The sequence below is a fragment of the Ursus arctos genome, chromosome X, assembly GCF_023065955.2.
Source record: "Ursus arctos isolate Adak ecotype North America chromosome X, UrsArc2.0, whole genome shotgun sequence".
NCBI lineage: Eukaryota > Metazoa > Chordata > Mammalia > Carnivora > Ursidae > Ursus > Ursus arctos.
The window spans coordinates 7,914,773-7,937,138 of NC_079873.1; the positions used below are offsets into that span (position 1 = coordinate 7,914,773).

A 22,366-nucleotide genomic window follows, 5' to 3' on the forward strand; every position below is an offset into this window, starting at 1 on the left:
ACATGCAACCATCTATCTTGTTGACATGCATTTAAGACAGAGAGGTTCAAAGGATTACCTGGAAGTAATCTTCACTTTGACAGAGACAGTGGATAGTTGCATTTTCCAAATCAAAATTCAGATATGTAGGATGATAATATGATAGAATACTTGAAATCAGAGACATAGACTAACTGGTAATTAGACTCTATACTTGCACTGATCAGTATGTATCCCCACGTGGCTATTCAAATTTAAAAGAATTAAAATCAAATAAAATAGAAACTTCAGTTCCTCAGTCACGTGAGACACATTTTAAGTGCTAAAAAGCCATGTGGGACTAGTGGCTACCATATTGGACAGCATGGACACAGAGCGTTTCCATCACCACCAAGAGTTTTATTAGACAGTACTGTTCTATACACTACTTCCTAAACAAAAGATGAAACAAAACAGACTTGCCGGTTAAAACTGAATATCTCAACTATCCATTTAACAAGTCATTTCCCAAACATTCCAGGAGTCCTGATCTTGTATGGAAATTTTCTAAGAACTGTAGAAGTGCACTGCTCTTCCTCAGGTCAAATCACACACACACCAAAATGGTTTCCCTCCAGTTTTCTTTTAAAACAGATGAATTCGGCATTCAACTACATTATTTTTTCTCCTCATCAGAAAAACTATTTTAGTTCCAAAGGAATAGCCATTCATTTTCAGACCTCTCTACCAGCCACATCCACGCTGGAGGTAGAAGGCTGGGGCTGCCCTTGACCTAGGGCTTCACTGGGAACAGACCAAAGTTTAAGCTGATGGAAAGATAAAAGTAAGAAAAAAACACAAACTTTTGTCCATCCCTAAGGGTGGGTGACTGCCTGGAAACATCAGAAAATATTTACATTCTTTTCTCTTTTGTGGTTCAAAGCAACAGTGCAACATAAGACAAATGGGTGCACACACACGCACGCACACACATGCATATACACACATGCACACACACATACGCACATGTGTGCATACTGCCCACTGAGTTTACCTGTAGTAAAAGGACACATGTGGAGACACAGACTATTTGAGAAACTTGCAATGTTAAATAAAGCTTCTTTCCATTCCAATCATTCAGAGACTATATGGCTATTGTATCAATTATCATCATTATGGCACACTACACCTCTTCCAAGATAAAATTCTATCAAGAAAAAAAGGTCAAGTTGCTTATCTTATTTATATGCAATGTCAAGTTGACTACCTCCTCTTGCAATTCCACATAAAATGAAAACACTGGCTTTTCCCATAAATCTGAACGTTGCCTCTTATTAGTAAACAACTGCTGAAAATACCAAGCTTGAGTTTAAGGCCAAGACTTTAAAAAGAATATAAAATAGCTAACAACTGTATTAATTAGGAAAAAAACAAAAGCGATCTGTGAACAGCTTAATATGGGAATCACAAGAGAAAAATAATTTCAACCAATTTCCTACATTTCCAGAACACAGTGATCTCTAGTCGTGTTCCATATTGCTTTAACAAAATAGTCATCAGCCTAAGTTTGTTGTGAAATTCTTGTTAATTGGACTTTTTACTTATTGTTTGGTGATCTGGCTTATAATTCCTTTTACCCTCACTGGTCTAGAGCCTTATCAGCAGGGATCATTGGCTGACATTTAGTTATCCAAAAATACTTCCGTGCTGGGAAGAATTCATCTTGGCCTCATCTGAAACACCTGACTCTTCTAGAAGATAAATAATACTTGAGGAATAAGATGGGGCTGGGAGTGTGGTGAGGAGTGAAGAGGTTGAGGAGAGAAGAGAGGAATGATCATTTGGGTGCCAAAACATTCGCCTTGATAAATTGCACCTGAATAATCAGTAAAAAAAAAAAAAACAAAACCAAAAACAAGACCAATAAAGCCCCCTTACAAATAACATTGCCCTATGGTCAATAAAAAATAGCCCAGGGTCTAGCATTTACTTTCTCTTTATAAATAATAAAAAAAATTTTAAACAATGTTAAATATCTTCCTCAAAACAACCAAATCTTGCTTTCCTCGCCCCCAAATTTTCCATGCTTCAAATCTGTGGACTGTGGGGGCTCTGGGGTCAGTTACCTGTATACACAAGGGCAAAGATGGCTTCCCAGCATGGTGGTGCGATATGCAGGCTCCACAACCAGACTGTCTGGCTTCACAATCACGCAAAGGGAACACTACACAGTTGGAATAGGGAATGATGTAAAATTTGGACATAACATGGAAGTTTTCTATGCCAAAGTCTCCAAACACATCTATCATTTACCAGTGTGCCATCTCTGACATACAATCACCAGAACACCTTCTTTACTGATTGCTACCCTACAAGATCCCTGCCTTCTATCTGACATCCCCAGAGGCTGTTCCTTGCCAGTCCTAAGGTCACCTAAGGGTGATCCGAGACTCAATCAACCAGGAGGGTATCATGGGCTGCACAGGGCTCATTAGAGGCCAGAGTGTTAGACCGCCTCCCTCTGAATGTCTTCTTTTGACCTTCTTTGTAAGGCCTGGTTGCCATGGATAGTGACTGCCAACTCCAACCCTTCCCTTGTTGCTCTGGCTTTGGTCACAGTTCATCTAATTCCACTTTAGGGATTTCTTTACCAAACTCTTTCTCCAGAGCAGTGGTTCTCAACCAGGGCAGCTGTGCCCCCTAGAGGACATTTGGCAACGTCCGGAGTCACAACAAGGGGTGGGACTGAAGACTGGGGTGCTACTATTGGTACCTAGTGGGCGGAGACCAGAGGTGCTGCTAATCACCCCACAATGCACAGGACAGGCCCCACAACAAAGAACGATCCAGCGGTCGACACCGCTGAAGTTGGGAACACCACTCTAGAAAACAAGGCCAATACTGAACCATGCCGTGTGTTCAGAACTTAACATACAGAAACAGTGAACAAATGTAGAAGTCTGTGTGCATTTTTGAAATGTAACTGAGAAAGAGGAACCAAGAGCTCAAATCTTAACGTTGGTAAATTTGATGTAGGACCTCATACAGTAGACTTTGCACTTTCTGCACCAATTGTATCAGCAAAATCCAAACAGCTTGGGGAGGGACTAGGATGTTGAAGAAAATTTGCAAGAGAAAGAGATAGCTGCACCAGGATTAAAGGAGCTGGTGTCTCTAAGTCAAAACCATTCTGCAGAAATTAGACTAGTTACTTGTTTCTTCAGAAGTTACTTAGGGACTTCTGGGTGACTCAGTCAGTTAAGCAGCTGCTTTTGGTTCAGGTCATGATCTCAGGGTCATAGGATGGAGCCCTATAGCCCTGTGTCAGACTCCCTGCTTAGCGGGGAATCTGCTTCTTCCTCTGCCTCTCCCCCCACTTGTTCTCTCTCTCTCTCTCTCAAATAAATAAAATCTTCAAGAATAAAAATTACTTAAAAATGAGTGTGTTCATTGTTTTTTGGGAGGTTACTTAAAAGTTGTTGTGTTGGGGCGCCTGGGTGGCTCAGTCATTAAGCGTCAGCCTTCGGCTCAGGGTGTGATCCCAGAGTCCTGGGATCGAGCCCCACATCGGGCTCCTCCGCTGAGAGCCTGCTTCTTCCTCTCCCACGCCCCCTGCCTGTGTTCCCTCTCTCGCTGGCTGTCTCTCTCTCTCTGTCAAATAAATAAATAAATAAAAATCTTTTAAAAAAAAAAGTTGTTGTGTTGCCTCAGTAAAAAAGAAGAGAAAAATAACCAGACCATTAGCCATTGGTATAACTACCAAATTAGAACTCATTTATTTTGTCTGGGAAGAGTCCTGTTTTGGGATTTGCTTGAATTTGGCAGAATAACGAGAAATAAGTGGGCAGGGATTTAAGATGCCATAATGCTCACAATTTTCAGAACCATCACTCTGCACAAGTATTCCTTGATAAATATGATAAAGTTTTTGTTACAAAATTACCACCAAAAAACCCTCTGATAGCCATGGAGAACATAGACGTGTACTCTAAGTAGAGGACACCTACTTTACTTCAGTGCAGACTTTGGACAACCTACAATATTTGACGGACTCAGGACACGAGACATCCTATCCGTCCAAAGAACTAAACTCAAGACACTCCTCTATGTGACATGAACTCCTCTGTCCGGCCCCTATATACCACACAGCAGGAGAACAGCCATAAATGAGCATCAGCTCAATGCCTGCTCCTTCAGGGACCTTCTTTTACTGGTCCATGTGGACTGGAGTGCTCAGGCCTTGAGCTTTCCCAGGATATGCTGGGCATGCTGCTATTTCAAGCAACTACTTGTTTCTACTTTGGTCTCCCCACTAGCCCATAACCTCCTTGAGGAGATTTAGAAAAATACGTAGAAACTGGTCAGTGTGCTTAATATCTGCTCAAGGAACCATAATTAGCATTAAAAAGCCACCATACTGTAATATAAAACTAATGATAGTAGTAACATCGAACATTTACTGAGCTCTTCTTATTTTTGTGGACTTGTTCTAAGCACATGACATATATTAGCTCACTTAATTCTCACAACCTTTAGAGGAAATGTTGTCTCTATCTCCAATTTACAGATGAGGAGTCATCTAAACTTTAAACTTCAAAAAGAAATGCACTTCTTAACATATACACTATCCCGTCCCATCTTTGATGAGCGCGATTTGAAAGGCAAACTAATCTGTCATCTGCCTCTAGGATCCTAACTAAAACAACCTCTATCTATTTCTAAACAGTACGTATGAATTCAGCTCGACTGGAGTCATGAAGCTCGTCTCCTTTGTCACTTAATTTTTCCTGCCCATTTGACCTCCCAAGGACGCGCTGAGGAGCTAATGGTAAAGGAAGCTAAAGAGGCCCCAGTCGGGTAATTTCTGTGCCATTGTGGTCAATCCCCACAGACGGTGATGAAATCTCTGTAAATATGAGCAAGTATCAGCACACCAGGGTGGCACTGCCTTGCCAACAGGAGACATCCGTCATCCCAGCGTCAGGTGTGCTCCTGAACACGAACGGCCCTCACTCCTTCCTTGGTTCCCAAAGACGGACTGAGAACAAACAAACCTAGTCCAGTCCTTGTAGGAACCACAAGGTGCTGTCTTTCTCCTGGATTCGTTCAGAGAAAGCTACAGCGGGAACTGATGATGTCTTGTTAGAAAAGGCTGGCCCTGGCCTTCCATGACCTTCCTTCCTAAGTGGCCCACGAAATGCAGAGTTGGCCCCTGCAGGGAGCCCGTCTCAAGTGACATTTGGAAGCTCGCGGAGAGTGGCCCCAACAGGAGGGCTGCTGTTCTATCTCTCGCAGGACACTGACTCAGAACAGGTGGGCTGGCATACTCTCTCTACCTGGCCCCTGATGTCCAGACTAAAGTGTGTGAAAAGGTTCAAAGGTCTCAGGAGCTTCCTGATTGCAGCTTTCACGAATGTTAGCTATGGAGGCGGCCATCAGAAGAGGCTGCTGCCACAGGAGCCTAGCTAGAGAAGGAGATCCTCAGTGGCTCAGTCGCTTAAGCATCTGCCTTTGGCGCAGGTCAGGATCCCGGGGTCCTGGGATCGAGTCCCGCATCCGGCTCCCCGCTCAGCAGGGAGTCTGCTTCTTCCTCTCCCTCTGTCCCTCCTACCCACTCGTGTGTGTGCCGTCTCTCTCAAATAAATAAAATATTTAAAAAAATAAAGACAGTGGTGGATTTTGAAAGCACTTACTGAACACTGCTTAAATGTGCAGTTCCTATCAGTGGGATTTACAAAGACAGTTGCAAAACAGAAGGGGATTTACTGCCTCTGCAGCTCATTTTCCTACAAATAGAACACAAACGTTCCTGAGGAACAGTGATAGGTATCCAGGAACTTGCAATCACTGCAACCTGAGTTGATTTATCTTCTAGTTGCCATTACTATAAATAATCAGAATCACGATAGTCTTTGCCCTCCCTCAAAATGGAATCATTCAACAGATTGTAAACGATGGTGATCTAGAGCAATAATTTTTCTCCAAAAGCAACCTGGTTTTTAATAAATAATAAATATTTAAATTATTTTATACATATAGTGGCATGTGCACATAGTCTAAGGTAATAGATTGCCAACCTGTGGCAAAGCTTGTGATCTTCCATTGATGTGTCATTGGTTTTTTTTTTTTAACTCACCAAATAAAGCAATGTTTAATGTGATACTGTCTGTTCCTTTAGGAAGGATTCAAAGAAACTTACTTGGAGCTATCTGAAACAAGCAAGTACCTAAGCTCTGTAAACACTTTGGTAATATTCTAAGTTAATAATAAGAAAGAATGGATTTTGAGGTTCTTTCTCTGAAATCATGAAAAACTGGAAGCATAAAAAAAATAAGATTTGTACCAGAGGGTGCAGGCAGCAGAACCAGGGCTTTCTGATTTTCTGAAATGTTCATCTGTCTTTGCTGCACAGAGTGGCCACAAGGGAAGAGGCCGACCACATTTTGTGGTTTCACATCAGTACCCATATTGCTTGTCAATGTCATCGAATCTTGCTCCTTTATCATAATGAGGGGAAGGCCAACATTCGCCCTTGTCCCAAATGTCCATCATTATATGGTATCCAATAAACCAGACCCAGAGAGAGGCTATGAAGCAATGCTGTTTAGTCTCATTTCTGTCACGGACTAGCCAGCGGACCCTGCCACAACCTGACTCACGCTCACGTGACCTCAGTTTGCTTACCTGTCACAGAAAAACACCACACTAGAAGGCCACCAAGACCTATACAATGACAGCATGCGTCAGTATGCATAGTCAAAGTGCATCAATGTATAAGTACTGAAAAAATAGCCAAAAGGAAAGGTGCAGAAGAAATGACGGGTCGTCACTGAGATCTGCTCTAAGCCTGCAATAAAAACATGAGTGTCTTGGCAATGATATGTAACATTCCAGTCACCCTGGCTCAAAGGCTCTGAACCTTCTCCTAAAGCAACAGGCAGAGACATTGTAAGTGTCATTTGAACCATCTGAACTTTGAAGTTGAAAGAGACTCAAGTGCTGGAACAAGCTGAGCGAATCCCTCCAATGCTAGTGCCTCTCTCACTCTTTCTTGCTTGTGTCCACCTGCCCCCAACACTGCTCCAGGATTATGAGCCCCGTGAAGTCTTTCACATCTGCCTCGCCTGAAGCAGGAGGTACAAGGCACCGAGCCTGAAATGCACGCACCGTATCTTCTTACCTCTCCAGGGTCCTTACACCTCAGCAGCAGCAGCAGCTCCAGGCAGAACTGACCCCCCATCCTCTCCACACAGAGCCCCCAGCCAGTGTGGGAACGGTGAAGGAGGCTGGAGACAGGGAGCCTGCTTAAAGAGCTCGAGGAGTCAGGCAGGCAGGCTTTCCGGCTGGAATGCGCAGCTAGAGGCCCTGGGAGGGAGAAGGCCTGGGGTCACTGTGATCCTCTGAGTCAGATACCCTGGGGAGCTGTCAGCTCCAAAAGGCCTCCTTCAGCACACAAGGCGGAGAGGCACCAAGCACTTACAGGGGGAAGAATCTGGCAGTTAGGAAGTGGAGGTAAATGGCTACATAGACCTCTGTCAGTTTACAGTAAGCAGTAGAGATACAACAGGCATGCTGGAGGCAACAACTCATTTAAATGAAATGCGAACGCGCATATGTGATAGGGGACTTGTATCCAGATATCTAAAGGACGCTTACAATTCAATAATAAAAAGACAACCTGATTTAAAAGTGGGAAACTGTTCTGAATGGACATTTCTCTGAAGATCATCTACAAATGGCCAATAAGCATGCAAAAAGATTCTTGAGGGGGTGCCAGGGTGGCTCAGTTGGTTGGGTGTCTGACTCTTGATTTTGGCTGGGGTCGTGATCTCAGGGTCATGAGATCCAGCCCGGCATCAGGCTCCACACTGGGTGTGGAACCTGTTTGGGATTCTCTCTCCCTTTCCCATGGCCTCTCCCCTGCTCGCTCTCTCTCTCTCTCTCAAAAACAAAACAAAAACAAAAACAAAAAGATTCTTGACATCATCGGCCATCAGGGAAATGCAAATCACAACCACAATGAGATAGCACACAACACTCACTAGGATAGGTAAAAGAAATGTTGGCAAGGATGTAGAGAAATTAGAACTCTCCAACACTGCTCCTGAGAGTGTAAAGTGCTTTGGAAAACAGTTTGGTGGTTTCTCAAAATATTATAACCAGAGTTCCCATATCTCCAGCAATTCCATTGCTACCTATATCCCCAAGAGAACTGAAGATAGATGTCCACACAAAACTTGGACACAAACTTGTTCACAGCAGCATTATTCATGATAGCCAACAGGTGGAAGTAAACAAATGTCTACTGACGGACAAAATGTGGCAAATCCATACAATGGAATATTATTCAGCCATAAAAAGGAATGAAGTCCTGATAGATGTTACAACATGGATGACCCTTGAAAACAGTATGCTAAGGAAAAGAAAGCAGTCACAAAAGGCCACATATTGTATGATTCCATATTCAGGCAAATTCATAGAGTGGCAAAAGATGAGTGGTTGCCAAGGGTTGCGGGGATGGGAAGATCACAGGCAGTAATGATTAAGGGGCATGGGGTTTCTTTTTGGGGTGATGAAACTGTTCTAAAATTGATTGTGGTGATGGTCGTACAACTCTATGAATATACTATTAATTATACACTTTAAATGAGTGAATTATATGGCAGGTGAATTATATCTCAACAAAACCGTTACATTAAAAATGAAATGCTAGCTCTCGTTCCCTTGCCACAACCCTTCCCCAATTACACTGGGCTCTTCCGAGGTCACCATTACTCCTATTACTCGTATCGATTCACCAGTGTGGCTAGGCAGGGGCCATGGTCAGAGAGGGCTTCCAGCAAGCAGGAAGCGACAAATGCTGGCCCCTGGCACATCAAGACCCTTCTCCTCAACTTCATTTCTAGGCCAGTGATGACAAGAATCCAGCTCCAGCTTCATGTTTTAAGCCCGCTCCTCCCTGATACCTTCACTCCCAAGTGGTGACTCCCTTTCCAGCATGCCCGTGGTTCCCATTTGCACTTTTGAACTTACAGTTGCCCTTAGCCCGTGTGGCTGCCCTCCCCAAATAGATTTCATGTGACTTAAGCACAGCGGGCCTCACAGCTCAGTGACTTTCTCATAGCGGAAATTCAGTAGTTAATTGTTACCCTTCACCTTTTTTCTTTTTGTTAGCATTTTAAAAATAAGGGTACTGCCTCTAGGGGCTACTGTGCATTTGCACTATTATACGTAAAAATGAAATTAGCAGGTGACGCGAATGAAGGAAGTGCTTCAATGAAGACAGTACCACAGTGGTCACTGAGTTAAAAAAAAATCCAACATTCTTAATTTTATCATCCACTAAGAGAACTACATTAGAGTTACTGACACATTTTAATTATTAATATTCATGATTATTATTACTCGTTTCCATATCCTTTATCTTTCCAAACTATTTTCGGGGCACAAGGGACCAATTCCCATGAATATTATTTTCTTCATGATAACTAGTTCCACCCTGCCCCATGCTCAAGACTTTGCCTGAATCAGTGCATTCTGCTATTAGAACTAAAGTCTTCAGAGAAAGGTTTGTGGGACACCTGGGTGGCTCAGCTGGTTAAACAGCTGCATTTGGCTCAGGTCATAATCCTAAGGTCCAGGAATCGAATCCCGCACTGGGCTCCTTGCTCAGAGGAGAGCCTGCTTCTCTCTCTGCCTGCTGCTCCCTCTGCTTGTGGTCTCTCTCTGATTAAAATATATATATATATATATATATATATATATATATAGAGAGAGAGAGAGAGAGAGAGAGAGAGAGAGAAAGGTTTACTAGTGACCCCAGTTAACTATAATGCATAGTGTCTGGAATTTATCACATTTTGCACCAACATGTGATTTTTGCCTCTTCTGAATTTGCCTTAAAATTTTTCAAACCTTAAAAGTCCTTAAAATTATTTATTTTTACAAGTGGGTACCATTGCCCTCAGAAGGATGTCAGTGCAACTATGAAGGAATAATCTTTCCCACTGGAGGATAACCAAGGCTGCAAATGAATGTTCCCAAAAGACCCCGCCTGTGTTCACTCTGTGCTGGAATGTTCATACAGCCTTTTTCTCAAACACACTTGGGTGCTGTGGGTAATGGATGTCAAATAATAAAACTCAGAGGCACATGCTATGTTACTTTTTAAGGGAAAAATGTGGGGGGAAATCAAAGGGTTTAACAATTTTATTCACTGGCTTACATTCAGCGACTCTGACAATTTGGCCACTGCTCAGGTTTGTGAATTTCTATGGAAAATGAACTGTGTTTGGCAAGCCCGACGAAATATGAGGCTGATAAACAAATGTTTCATGCTTTCTCAAGACCTTATGCCACTAACTGTGTGGGATTGGAAAAACTGTTCAAATGTCAATTTAAATGTCAATTGAAACACTGTAAATACATGATTTTCTATACCCATATGAATTAATATAATTTTGTTGACTTCAGACCATAACTTGAACTAAAGTGTCTTTGAGTTTTACTTCGGAAATGTTTCACAGGGAACACGAACTTCAGATTAGACAAGTTGAGGCAGTAAAGTTTTGTTTCAGAGTCAGAAATGTTAATGCAATACTACACTATGCAGAATCGACTGAAAAGTCAATTGACATGAAGGTTGTTAGGAAGCAAGCCCTGAACTTAAAAAAGGCTTAGGCCAAAAGAAATAAAACATTATTGAAACAACCCAAATCATTATATAAAAGAACACTGTGGTGAATTCCGTTGCAAAGTTCATGACTCGTGAATATTATCTACAAACCAGTCATCTCTGAGTTTTATAGAGTCGGCTATCCAACTGCCTTCTTGACCCTTCCAGCTGGTATCTCAGGGTCATCTCAAACTTAACTTATCCAATGCTGAACTCTTGACTTTCCCTTCTGGCAAATGTCTTTGTACCTAAGCCTCCCACATCTTAAGAGGTGTTTATAAAGCATTTATCTCAGTGCCTGGCATGCATACCTGCTCAATAAATGTTGCTGATGATGATATTGATGATGATTGATGACGGTGATTTTTATGCACCCAATTCGTTGAGCCAGGAACCAAACAGCTTTTCTTTATTCTTGCCTTCACCTCATGTCCCACATTTAATCCATTCCCAGGTTCTGTCAACTCTGCCCCCAAAACAAATCAGGAATCTGAGCCCTCCTCTCCAACTCTGCTCTCATCACCTCCCCTCCAGTCTCCATCACATTTCTCCTGAACAAATTTAGCAGCCTCCTAACCAACCTAACCATGTCCGCTCTTGCCCTTGCCCAGTTAATTGTCCATGGGGGAAACCAGAATGATCTGAGACACACATCTTCATTACCAAGACATATATAGGGCTTATCATGGACTCATTAAATATGCTAAACTACCTTATGGGGTAGGTAGTACCATTACTTCCACTCTGCAGGTGAGGAATTGAACAAAGAGAGGCTGGAACATGTCCAAGGTCACTCCGCCTCTAAGAGGCAAAGCCAGAATCTACACTCAAGCAGCCTGGCTCCAGAAGTGAGCGCCACTACCCAAAGTACCACGCCATACCCAAGCTTTAGCGAATAACAAGCAAGCAAGCAAAGACTGTCACTTCGCTCCCATTGCACCTAGAGTAAAACCTATCTGCATAGGAATTCCCAGCGCCAAAGGGTCTGGGCCAACTTCCTCCTTCCCCTCTCTGCCTCTCTCTTTCCTCCTGTTCTCTTGACACTCTTGGACAAACTAAGCTTGGTCCAGTGTAGGGATTTTTGCCCATGCTGTTCTCTGCTCTTCCCAGGGCTGGCTCCTCCTTCTTTATTCTGTAATCCCACTCCTCAGAAAAGCCTTCCCTTGCCTTCCCAGTCTGAAGTCAATGTTTCCTGGCTTCTTGATGTCAACACCCTGTTGGTTTTTTTCTCAGCATTTAACTGAACTTGTATTTGCTTTCATACGCTTGTCCATTTGTCTATTGACTGTTTCTCTCACTGGCCTGTAAGTTGCACAATGATAAATATTGTTTACCACTGTATTTCTAGCATTTAGCATCATGCCTGCACATAGTAGATGCTGAGAAAATCTGATAAATGATTGGGTGCAGGCAAGAATGCTTTGGTGATATGAAACACCCATCTAGACCTTAGGTTCTCCAACTGTTGAGCGCAGGATCAGAATCAGATTCACCTGAGGATGCTTTTTTTTTTTAATCAAAAGCAAAGTCCCACGGACTCTGTGTTAATTTAAACACTTACTTTTGAGGCTATCACCTAGTTTTCTAAAGAATTTTTATAATTTTGATGTTGACATGATTTGGCAATGAGTAACTCCTAGAATTCTGGTTTGGCTGTGATTTTTAAGTAATCAGTGTACACTTTCAGGAATGCTCGCTAAGAGAGAAAAATGTATATTATAAACTGCTTTCACATGAGATAAGATTGTTTCTAAATACTCACTGACAATGAAATTGATACATACTGTGCTTTTAGATATATAGGTAAGAATTTGCATAATTGCCTTGGGAGCATAACTTCCTTTTCAGCTTGCGGACATTTGTGTGGGCTCCTGGAAAGCTTGTGGTTCTTGGGCCCTGTAATCAGATAATGATGTGTAATGGATGACATGGACCAGCTGGAGTCCAGTCCTGAACTGACCACAACAGGCCTTCTGGGGCTCAGGAATCTGCATTTTCAAGAAACTTTCCAGGAAATTGTTATGCAAATAAAATTTGAGAGCTATTACTTCTATCTAGACTATATATATTGTTTTAGAAAAACATACAACAGAGATCCAGTGTCTACTCTTTAAATGTGTGGCTTAATTCTGAGAAATCCAAGACAACATTTCACCTAAAGAAAAAACATACACTATTAATGGATATTAAGCTCACTAAGGGCCCATAAATGCAGATTATCAGTAGCCTTTTTTGGTAAAATAAGTTATCTCTGGTAAATATCTTTCATAGCCTACATATACACCTGGAAAGAAAGAAACAGACATTTCTCACCTCGGAGGGGAAGGATGAACCATTTGGCCAGATAAAAAGAATAGTAAGGTAAGTGTTTTAGCCCATAACTTGACTATGTTTTAGGCTATAAGTGGACAGTGTTAAGAAAATTAAAATTGAAGGCAGGAAGAGCTTCCTGGCTTGCTCAAATGACAAAAGTGGCTATTTTTCCCTGAATTCTCTGAGTTCTTCAACTTACTCCCAATCTGCTCCTCTGTGGTCTTCCCCAGCAAAGTTGATGGCAAGTTCACCCTTCCAGTGACTCAGGCCAAAACCTTGACTCCCTGTTCCCTCTGACTCCATATCATACTCCACGGCCAATCCATTAGTAAAGCCTGTTGGCTCTGTCTTCAAAGCATGCCCAAATCTGACCTCTTCTCGTTTCCACTGTTCCCTCCTCGTCCAAGCTAACGTTGTCTCTCACCCCAATTAATAATAAAATTGTTGGGGTGCCTGGCTGGTTCAGTCAGAAGCATATGTGACTCTTGCTTTTGGGGCTGAGTTTGAGCCCCACATTAGGAGTAGAGATTACTTACATAAATGAAACTTTTGAAAAATAAATAAAAATAATAAAATTGTTAAATGACTCAGTATAGAGACTGGTTTTGCAAAAGCGTCTCTAAAATAGTCACTAATCAGTGAAGACAATTTCTTGAAACAGTCTTTGGATTGTCAATGAGTCACTTCCAGTCATATCTTTTTCTTCAAAAGGTATTAATGCAGATGACCCAGAAAAAAAAAATACAGGTGCAGCACTTCCCCAAATCCCACAGTGAGAACTTGAATTGCTATGGAGAATGTGTTTATTCTTTAGTAGCTCACAGGATTCTTAATGATGCCTGAATTACACTTTCTTGCTCAAAACACAATATACCAATCCGTGATGTGCATTCATTGTTCACATGGACAGTGTATGGAGTGGCCGTTCCCCTGTATTTTGGGGATGAGGGAGCTGATACGGGGATACCACCCCTCCTGCCCATGACTGATTCTGGAACCCAGACCTAAAGCCATCAGTCTTCCTTATAGCCAGAGGCACTTGAGGGAAAGGTGGCTGGGGGCTTCTGCAAAATGTTTGTTCAAATGTAAGCAAGAGACGCAGGAAAAGGAAACATTTTCTTCCTGTATGCCAGGGTTTCTCAACCTCAGCACTGCTGACATTCTGGCTTGGGTCACTCTCTGTTGTGGGGGACTGTCCCGTGCACTGCAGGATGTTTAGCAGGGTCTCAGGCCTCTCCCCACCAGATGCCAGTAACAGCTCTTCAGCTGTGACAAACAAAAATGTCTCCAGACATTGCGTGGTGTCCCTTGGTGGTGGTGGTGGTGGGGAGGACCCCAAGTTGGGAACCACTGGCCTAAACATTGTCAGCTTTATCTCAACTGCCACAGGTTCTCTCAATAACGCCTTAGAGATGCTTCAAGGAACAGAAAGTGAAGAAAATGGCAGGAAAAAGATCCAGAGTGGCTAGATGAAACCCACCATACCTGTGATTGTCTGTAATTCCCAATTATTTAAGCTGACTTAAGTGGATTTTGCTGTTATTATCAGCCAGAGACATCAGAGTGATCTGGGGTCCACCATCAGAGTTCAAACCTAGCACACAGCTTCATCCCAGGGCATCCTACAGCTTGGACGAATAACCCAGGTCCCACCTTGGGGCAAGATCCTATGGTTCAGTTTTTTGTTTTTTTTTTTTTTAAAGATTTTTTATTTATTTATTCGACAGAGATAGAGACAGCCAGCGAGAGAGGGAACACAAGCAGGGGGAGTGGGAGAGGAGAGCAGGCTCATAGCAGAAGAGCCTGATGTGGGGCTCGATCCCAGATCGCCGGGATCACGCCCTGAGCAGAAGGCAGACGCTTAACCGCTGTGCCACCCAGGCGCCCCCCTATGGTTCAGTTTTATGTGCAGGACAAAAATAAAATGGCTCATTTTCCCATTTGTTAATTGCCGCTTATCCACACTCATTATGGAACTGTAGAACTTTAGAGCAGAAAGGGATTTTAGGGAAGGAGAATTAAGTGAAAACCAATGCCTATGTTTATCTTCAAAGGAAGGCTTTCAAAAGAGGATTAAGCCACGTGACTCCAAATATCAGGAAAAGAGCCATTATCCACTTCAAAACACTTCCTGAGCATGACAAGTCACCATACGTCTTGCGTAAAAACCAAAGGGAGACATTTTCTAACGGCCACATACACTTAAATATTCCCTTCTCCCTAAATAGGAATTCTACATGGTTTTAGTGACTAAATCAATGACCTATTTAGAGTGGACTTCCTGTCATTTCCATGGGCAGAGTTGTCATTTAATTGTACCATCAAGCAGTATTTTTTTTTAATGTGAAAACTGATGAACAAATAGAGCTGGCATAATTGATGGACTCTTAAATTCAAGGTGCAGTGGGGAGGGGGAGAAGATAAAATCGTAATCCCTTCCTTTCATTATTTTTATTGTTTTATATATATTAATTTATAATATTACTTTTGCCTGTTATAAACGCAATGCAACCTTCTAACCAAAAACATCAGAACTATGGAAATAAGCAAAATGAATAATATTACAATAATTTATAATCCAAGAATCATTGATTATGTCTTTGTGACTATTCTCCCAAATACTTTCCTGGCATATTGAGATTTTCTTCCCAAATGGTATCACACTATTTTGAAATCTACTACAATGTATTTTAAAATTCCCTTTTATCACATCTTTATGTTGTTTCTAATTCACCCCCACTGTAGACAGTGCTTCATATGAATGGCTGGCTGAAAATAAGTTAGACAATGCTCAAAACCAAAAATGGGAGGGGCAGACACAAGCACAAAAGAAATTTGAAAAGTAGACAGATGCTTAGGATACCACTGGCCTCAAAATTCTGTTACAATTCACTTGCAGATCCAATCACTGAAAGCAACTCAAAGAAAACAAAGGGGAGGCAAGAGCAAACCAGTCTCTCAGGGAAGGAGCTGCCCCAGCAACGGATAGGACAGGGTGCACACTAAATGAACAGCACGGAGAAATGTTCAACAAATGCAGATTTTCTCACTTTGTCAGTCATAGAGCCATCGCCTAGAAAAAGAACAGCCTTTACCCAACCAGATCCTTAGGACCAAGAAATAATTTGCTCCCCTGCAGAAATCCTGTGGTGGCAATTTCAAATATCTATATTTACATATATATCCATACATCTGCATGTCTGTATATATCTATGTTTGTATTCATGTCTAAATTTATACCCGTTCCTATGTCTGTACCTACATTTGTACCTATAACTGTACCTGCATATCCGTCTATCCATCTATAGGTCAGTGGTTCTCAAACCTGAACATGCATCAGAATCCCCTGGATGGCTTGTTCAAACACAGACTCGCCCACACCCAACCCCAGAGTTTCTGATCCATCACGTCTCTGACCTGGCACATGAACTGCATTTATAATAAGCTCCCAGGTGCCGCAGACACTGCTGGTGTGGAGACTACACTTCGCGAAGTGTCGCCTACACTTACGCCTCCATCTTCACCTCTACCTCATTACCAATCTATGTTTTAGGGAACATATGGCTACCCTCACATACTTTAATTTCCATTATCATCACTTGTCAATATAAACCATAGCATCACACATGAGAGAAAACAGATATTATGGTGCTCTCCAATTCTTCCCACCTAATTGAGTAGCAAAAATTGTCAGATGTAAAAATGATTGCCATGTATCTTCTTCCTTCCAGGAGAACGGTTCGATTGTGGTATATTTCTTGCTTTGACTTGGTTTTCATTGCCTTTGGCTTTTAACTTGACGTATTTATATTTTAACAATTCAGGTTTCTTTTCCAAATAGTGAGATGAAACAGGGACGACTCAAAGGCAGCTTCATTTTGAAATTGGCCAAGCTTTTGTAAACAAGCTCTTGACAAAGCAATTTATAATTCTCTAAACAACGGCGAGAAAATATCACACAGAAAAGCAGATGTTATTCTCCTAACTTCTTTTTTTCAGGTCGACAATCATTGTCTACAGTACCAAACCAACCACATTACTTCAAGTCAATTTTGGCTTTGCTGGATGTCAACCCTGTTAGCCATATTCGAGGTGTGGTTCGAAGAACAAAGCTTCTCAGAGACAGCTCTGTGGCCTGCTTCCTTGTGCTCGTTTGACAGCGCTTGATTTAAGGGTTATGTTGGTTCATGTCCGCAGCATGCAATGGGAACACAGTTCCCCGGATGCCAACCTTAACCTAAATAAAAGCTAAGCCTGCATCTCCTCAGGGTCAAGTTAAAAGAATATGGGCTGTGCTGTCTCAGACCTCAGCGGGTACCAATTAGTGGGAGACAAGACATGTACACAAGGAAATGTAATTGGTAATTTTAGTGGGTAAACAGTTGCAAGATTGAGAAAAAAAAACAGTTACTCTGTGCTGGTGCAGACGGGAAAAACTTCATTTTCCATTTGTTCAAATCCTTGAGAAACAAAGGTTACTTCTCCAGAAAGTGAAATGCAGACATTGAAAAGGGAGGTACACGTTTACAGATGAGGTCAAAGCAAAGACCGTCTGGAGCAAGGAGGTAATGTGCGATGAGCGGGAATGATCGCAAGAATGATGGATTTTACTACTGAAATGATTATTAATGATGGCCACCTGCGACCTGTAGCAGATGTCTTTTACATCGGGAGAACAGGAGAGATGGAAGAATAGGAACAAAATTTGTGTTCTAATAGAGAAAAGGAAGATGTGTGTTTTGGCCAGTTCAGAGAAAATCTCTCTTTCTCCCTTAGTGTATCGATGGATGGATGGATGGATGGATGGATGGATGGATGAACGGATATATAGATAGATAGATGTGTGTGCATACACTCTCAGATTTTGTGAAATAATTCCAATTTATATATAAGATCCTCTCATTCCATTAAACATTCTAAATGCCCCAAATTGCAAATATTTCAGGAAATAGCCACTGAATAAATGATATAGTCAGAAAACACTCAAATAAAGCCGTCATTTAAAAAAGTCACAAAATGAAGAACTCCTAGACTATAGTAATAAAAAAAAATCTCCATTTTAGCTTCTACAGCTGTAGACACATGTAAGTGTGTCTCTTTCCTTTTTTTTTTTTTTTTTTTTGGTGCTAAAGTTACGTCCGATATAAAAGGTAATTTGTCACAGATTATGCCATGGAGAGAATTTATTGGAAGCATTGCAGTAGAAGAAGTGGTGGCTATTTCTAAGAGTATTTAGATGCAGCAACTGGCCTGTAGTTTCAATTTGCTTAAAAATGTGCTCAATTAGGCACAAATTGAGTTGCAATATGGTATTTTTTTTTAAGATTTTATTTATTTATTTGACAGAGACAGAGAGACAGCCAGCGAGAGAGAGAACACAGGCAGGGGGAGTGGGAGAGGAAGAAGCTGGCTTCCAGCGGAGGAGCCTGATGTGGGGCTCGATCCCAGAACGCTGGGATCACGCCCTGAGCCAAAGACAGACGCTTAACGACTGAGCCACCAGGGGCCCCAGCAAAATGGTATTTTGAAGTAAAAATCAGTATAAAAGAGGAAAAGCACTTTCCAAAATTAATGCATTTTCTAAAGAAATGTAATATTTTATATATAAAAATAGCGAGATAAATGCTACTCACAAGTAACTTTGCAATAAAATGAATGAACGAGAAAAAGAATGCATCTTAAAAATCTGTTGGTTCTCAAATCTTAGCTCCCAGAACTTCAACAGATCTCTCCCTCCCTCTCTATCTCTCTCCCTCCCTCTCTCTCTCTCTCTCTCTCTCACACACACACACACATTCATTTTCAAATTAAATGTAGTCCTATTAAAAACAAACTTGTGCCCAGATAAAACACAAAGCAGTTATTCAAAACAAGCTTGCATCAGAAATTCAAAAACATTTGTCACAGGAATAGAGTAAAACTTTTGACTCCCATCATTAATATAAACTGACCATAAATATCAAAGCTGCCCATATCTTACTGAGAAATCATTATGAAGGAATTGCAGTTAAAATGACAGCTCTGGAAAATGAGATAAGGGACCTATTAAGAGATTATCTTGTCCTTGTACTGTGATGGGACATACATGAGTAAGACAGTCGCGGCACGCCCACCGAGACACTGATGCCCACTTTAGAGTCGCAAAATGTCTCAGGTCTGAGGAACATTTCAAGAGATTACTGGAGAATAAAGAAAAACATTTCATGAATCATTTGTAGTACAGAGTTTCTCAACCTTGGTATTCCTGACATTTGGGGCCAGATCATTCTTTGCTGTAGGAGACTGTCCTGGGCATTGAAAGATGTTTAGCAGCATCCCCGGTCTTCACTCACTAGATGCCAGTAGCAAACCATCTCCTCCCAATTGTGATAACAAAAAGGGCTCCAGACATTGGCCAAAGTGTCCTGGGGGGCAAAATTCCCCCAGTGAAAAGCACTGGGAGCACACGTTTAAATAAACTTACCTGATCAATTGATGTCATAAATATTATAAAACTCTCCAAAATCTTATATTCTCACAGAACTCATTCTGTGAATTTTGCTGAAGTGTTGTATACAAATTTTCATATTTAATCACAACAGATTGACAAATCTGGAGTGACTATTTCTTACGTATAAACATTTAAAGAAATGCACTAAAATACTTCTGATGATTTTATGAAAATACCCAAGAATTCTCATCCAGAATTTGTGATTTCGGGCTCAAACCAAAATGTTATCACTGTTTTAGATAAAACTCTCTTCAAAAGGGAAGCACAGATTGTGTTAGCACTGGAAACTGTAGAGGAGCCATGCTGCTTATTGTTATACTTTAGATGAAGGAAAACAGTCTGTTTCCCCTATTTAAAGAGAATCTCAGAGTAATATTACTGAAGATGGTATACTCTGAAATTCTAAACATTTTGTTATTAGTTATCAGACGTATCTTAGATAAATATTGATCGTTTGTATCTATTACTCAGTAATCAGCTGGGGGAATAAACCTCCCTGGTGAAATTATTACAGAAAATTCTCAATTACAGTAACTATTTAAATGAGATTTTTGCCCTTAAAATTTGTCTTAGTAGAACTTGCTAGTAAAATGAACAAAAAGAAAGTATATTTAAGCCAAAGGTGTTGACTCTACTTAGTTTTTTAGCCTGAGAAATTAATATTCCAAATAAAGAAAATACACTCATTTTCTTGGCTAAGTTTATTTAAAAATATGTGACTACATTACTTAATGATAATAAATCTGGAGATCAAAATGCTTATCAATAACGATTAAAATTATAATACATTCACTGGCAATGCAAAGGAATTACTGAAATTTGATAAGAAATATTGGAATTTATTTTTAACTTGGGGATTGAACTCATGACACTGAGATCAAGACCTGAGTGGAGATCATGGGTTGGACACTCAACTAACTGAGCCACCCAGGTGTCCCTACTGGAAATTTTTAAGAATAATTTTTTATTGAGGTATAATTGACATATAACATTATGTTAGTTTCAAGCGTACGATGTAATGTAATGATTTGATATTTGTATGCACTGAAAATGATCACCACAATAAGTCTAGTTAACATCCATCACCATATGAAGCAGCCCCCCTCCCGACAACCACCACTGTGTTCTCTGTATCTATGTGTTTTGTTTTTTGAGCAAGTAGTGACAACATGCCTACTTCAATAATACAGGAAAAAATATGAAAGCTATAATTTTTTCTAAATTGTTCATTTTTCCCTCATTTCTTATACTTTTCTCATGAAGATGATTCATTTATCACTAAATATAATCATATTATCATATCACCAAAAGACATTTCATATAATTAAATGCACAAGTCAGAAAAAAATCTTTGTTAGTCTGTACATATAAATTATTCCTTCAGAAAATACTGTCACTATGTTACTCACATTCCCACACAGATAAACATCTCAAACCTAAATTTTGACTTCTGTAATTATTTGACACTTATTGTTGAAATTATAATGATCTAAAAGATACCTCATTTGAAAGAGGAAAACATCCTAGATCAAAGTTCTCTTTGTTGTGATGAGCACCGGGTGTTATATGCAACTAATGAATCACTGAACACTACATCAAAAACTAATGCTGTACTATATGCTGGCTAACTGAACACACACAAAGAAAATAATTTTAAACTAAGAAGACAAAAAAAGCTTTATTGCTTTTGCTAGATCAGTGGTTCTCAGCTGGGGTGCCCTTGCACTTCACAGGACCGTTGGAAATATCTGGAGACATTTATGGATGTCACAACACAGGGGAGGGCACCACTGGCATCTAATGGGTAGAGACCAGGGATGCTGCTAAACACCCTACAATGCATAGGACAGCCTGTCATAAGTGGGGAGCATTGTGCAATGTATACAGCTGTTGAATCACTATGCTGTACACCGGAAATGAATATAACATTGTACGTCAACTACATTTCAGTAAAAAAATGATTGGTCCCAAATGTCAATAAACAGTGCTGAGGCTGGGAAACCCTGGTTTAATCTGTGCAACAAAGCAAGAAGCACCTAATTCGAGATATTGCGATGAGAATCCCTTTTTGGAGAGCATGTGCTATTTTACCAAAGAGATTTTTCTCCTTTCATGGCAGGAGGAATTTTAACCAACCCTTCTTGCTATTATTGTTGGCATTTTATGGAGCAAGAAAGAAAATGGAAGATTGAGGGGACAGTAGAAGCAGCCCTAAGTGGGCAGTCCTTGCACTGTCATTCTCTAATTGAATATATCTTCTATGAGCCACAAGTATGTACTTGGATACTGAGTCAAAGCAATGCCTTCCCTGTAAAATAGGACTCCCCTGACGTGCTAAAAAAAAAAACCACATCATAAAAATCAATACAGATAAAGCATAAGCAACGAGTTTTAATAACGGTCCTTTTTTCCCCCTGATGTCAGACATAAGTGATATTTTGTACTGCTCGGGAATTGCTATTAAAATCAAACTTTTAACAGCCTTAAGTAAACATCTTCATTTTCCACGAAACTGAAATGATGGCAGAGTAATATGATTGCTTACAGCTGCAAATGCCTCATCAAGCTAAACACTTGTTCAACCTTGACTACAATTTCTCTTCAGTGGGTCAGAGTATCTTTTCCAAATAAAAACATTTTTTAATTCAATAAAGAATGCCATGGTAGACCCTTTGATTAAATCACAGGATAGACCTGACACAAATCATTTGTTGATTACACAATAAATACACAATAAGTAAAAACAAAACAAAACAAAAAAGCATGTTCCTAAATATAAATTACTTCATAAATTTACATTAGGGACTAGCACTGTGTAAATTACTCATGTTTTACCCCACCCAAAGGAAAGAAAAATAGAAAACTTTATGCTAGGAAGGAAAAAAAGTGTTTCCTGTGTGTTTACTTTTTTTGAGTGCCTATGGTATTCT

General features: G+C 40.7%; 1 protein-coding gene across 10 annotated transcripts in view; it reads right to left on the reverse strand.

Annotated features, from left to right (window-relative positions):
* Nucleotides 1–22,366, reverse strand: part of ARHGAP6 (Rho GTPase activating protein 6) — a 487,298-nt gene that overhangs the window by 127,833 nt on the left and 337,099 nt on the right. For 2 of the 10 annotated variants that reach the window (XM_026478142.4, XM_057310031.1), the window contains exon 1: nucleotides 7,139–9,269. The exons of the other annotated variants lie outside the window; for them this stretch is intronic. In XM_026478142.4, the coding sequence (XP_026333927.1) occupies nucleotides 7,139–7,198 (60 nt within the window). In that variant the 5' untranslated portion in view covers nucleotides 7,199–9,269. Of the gene's footprint in view, nucleotides 1–7,138; nucleotides 9,270–22,366 lie in introns of those variants that run through there. 10 annotated transcript variants of the gene reach the window in all.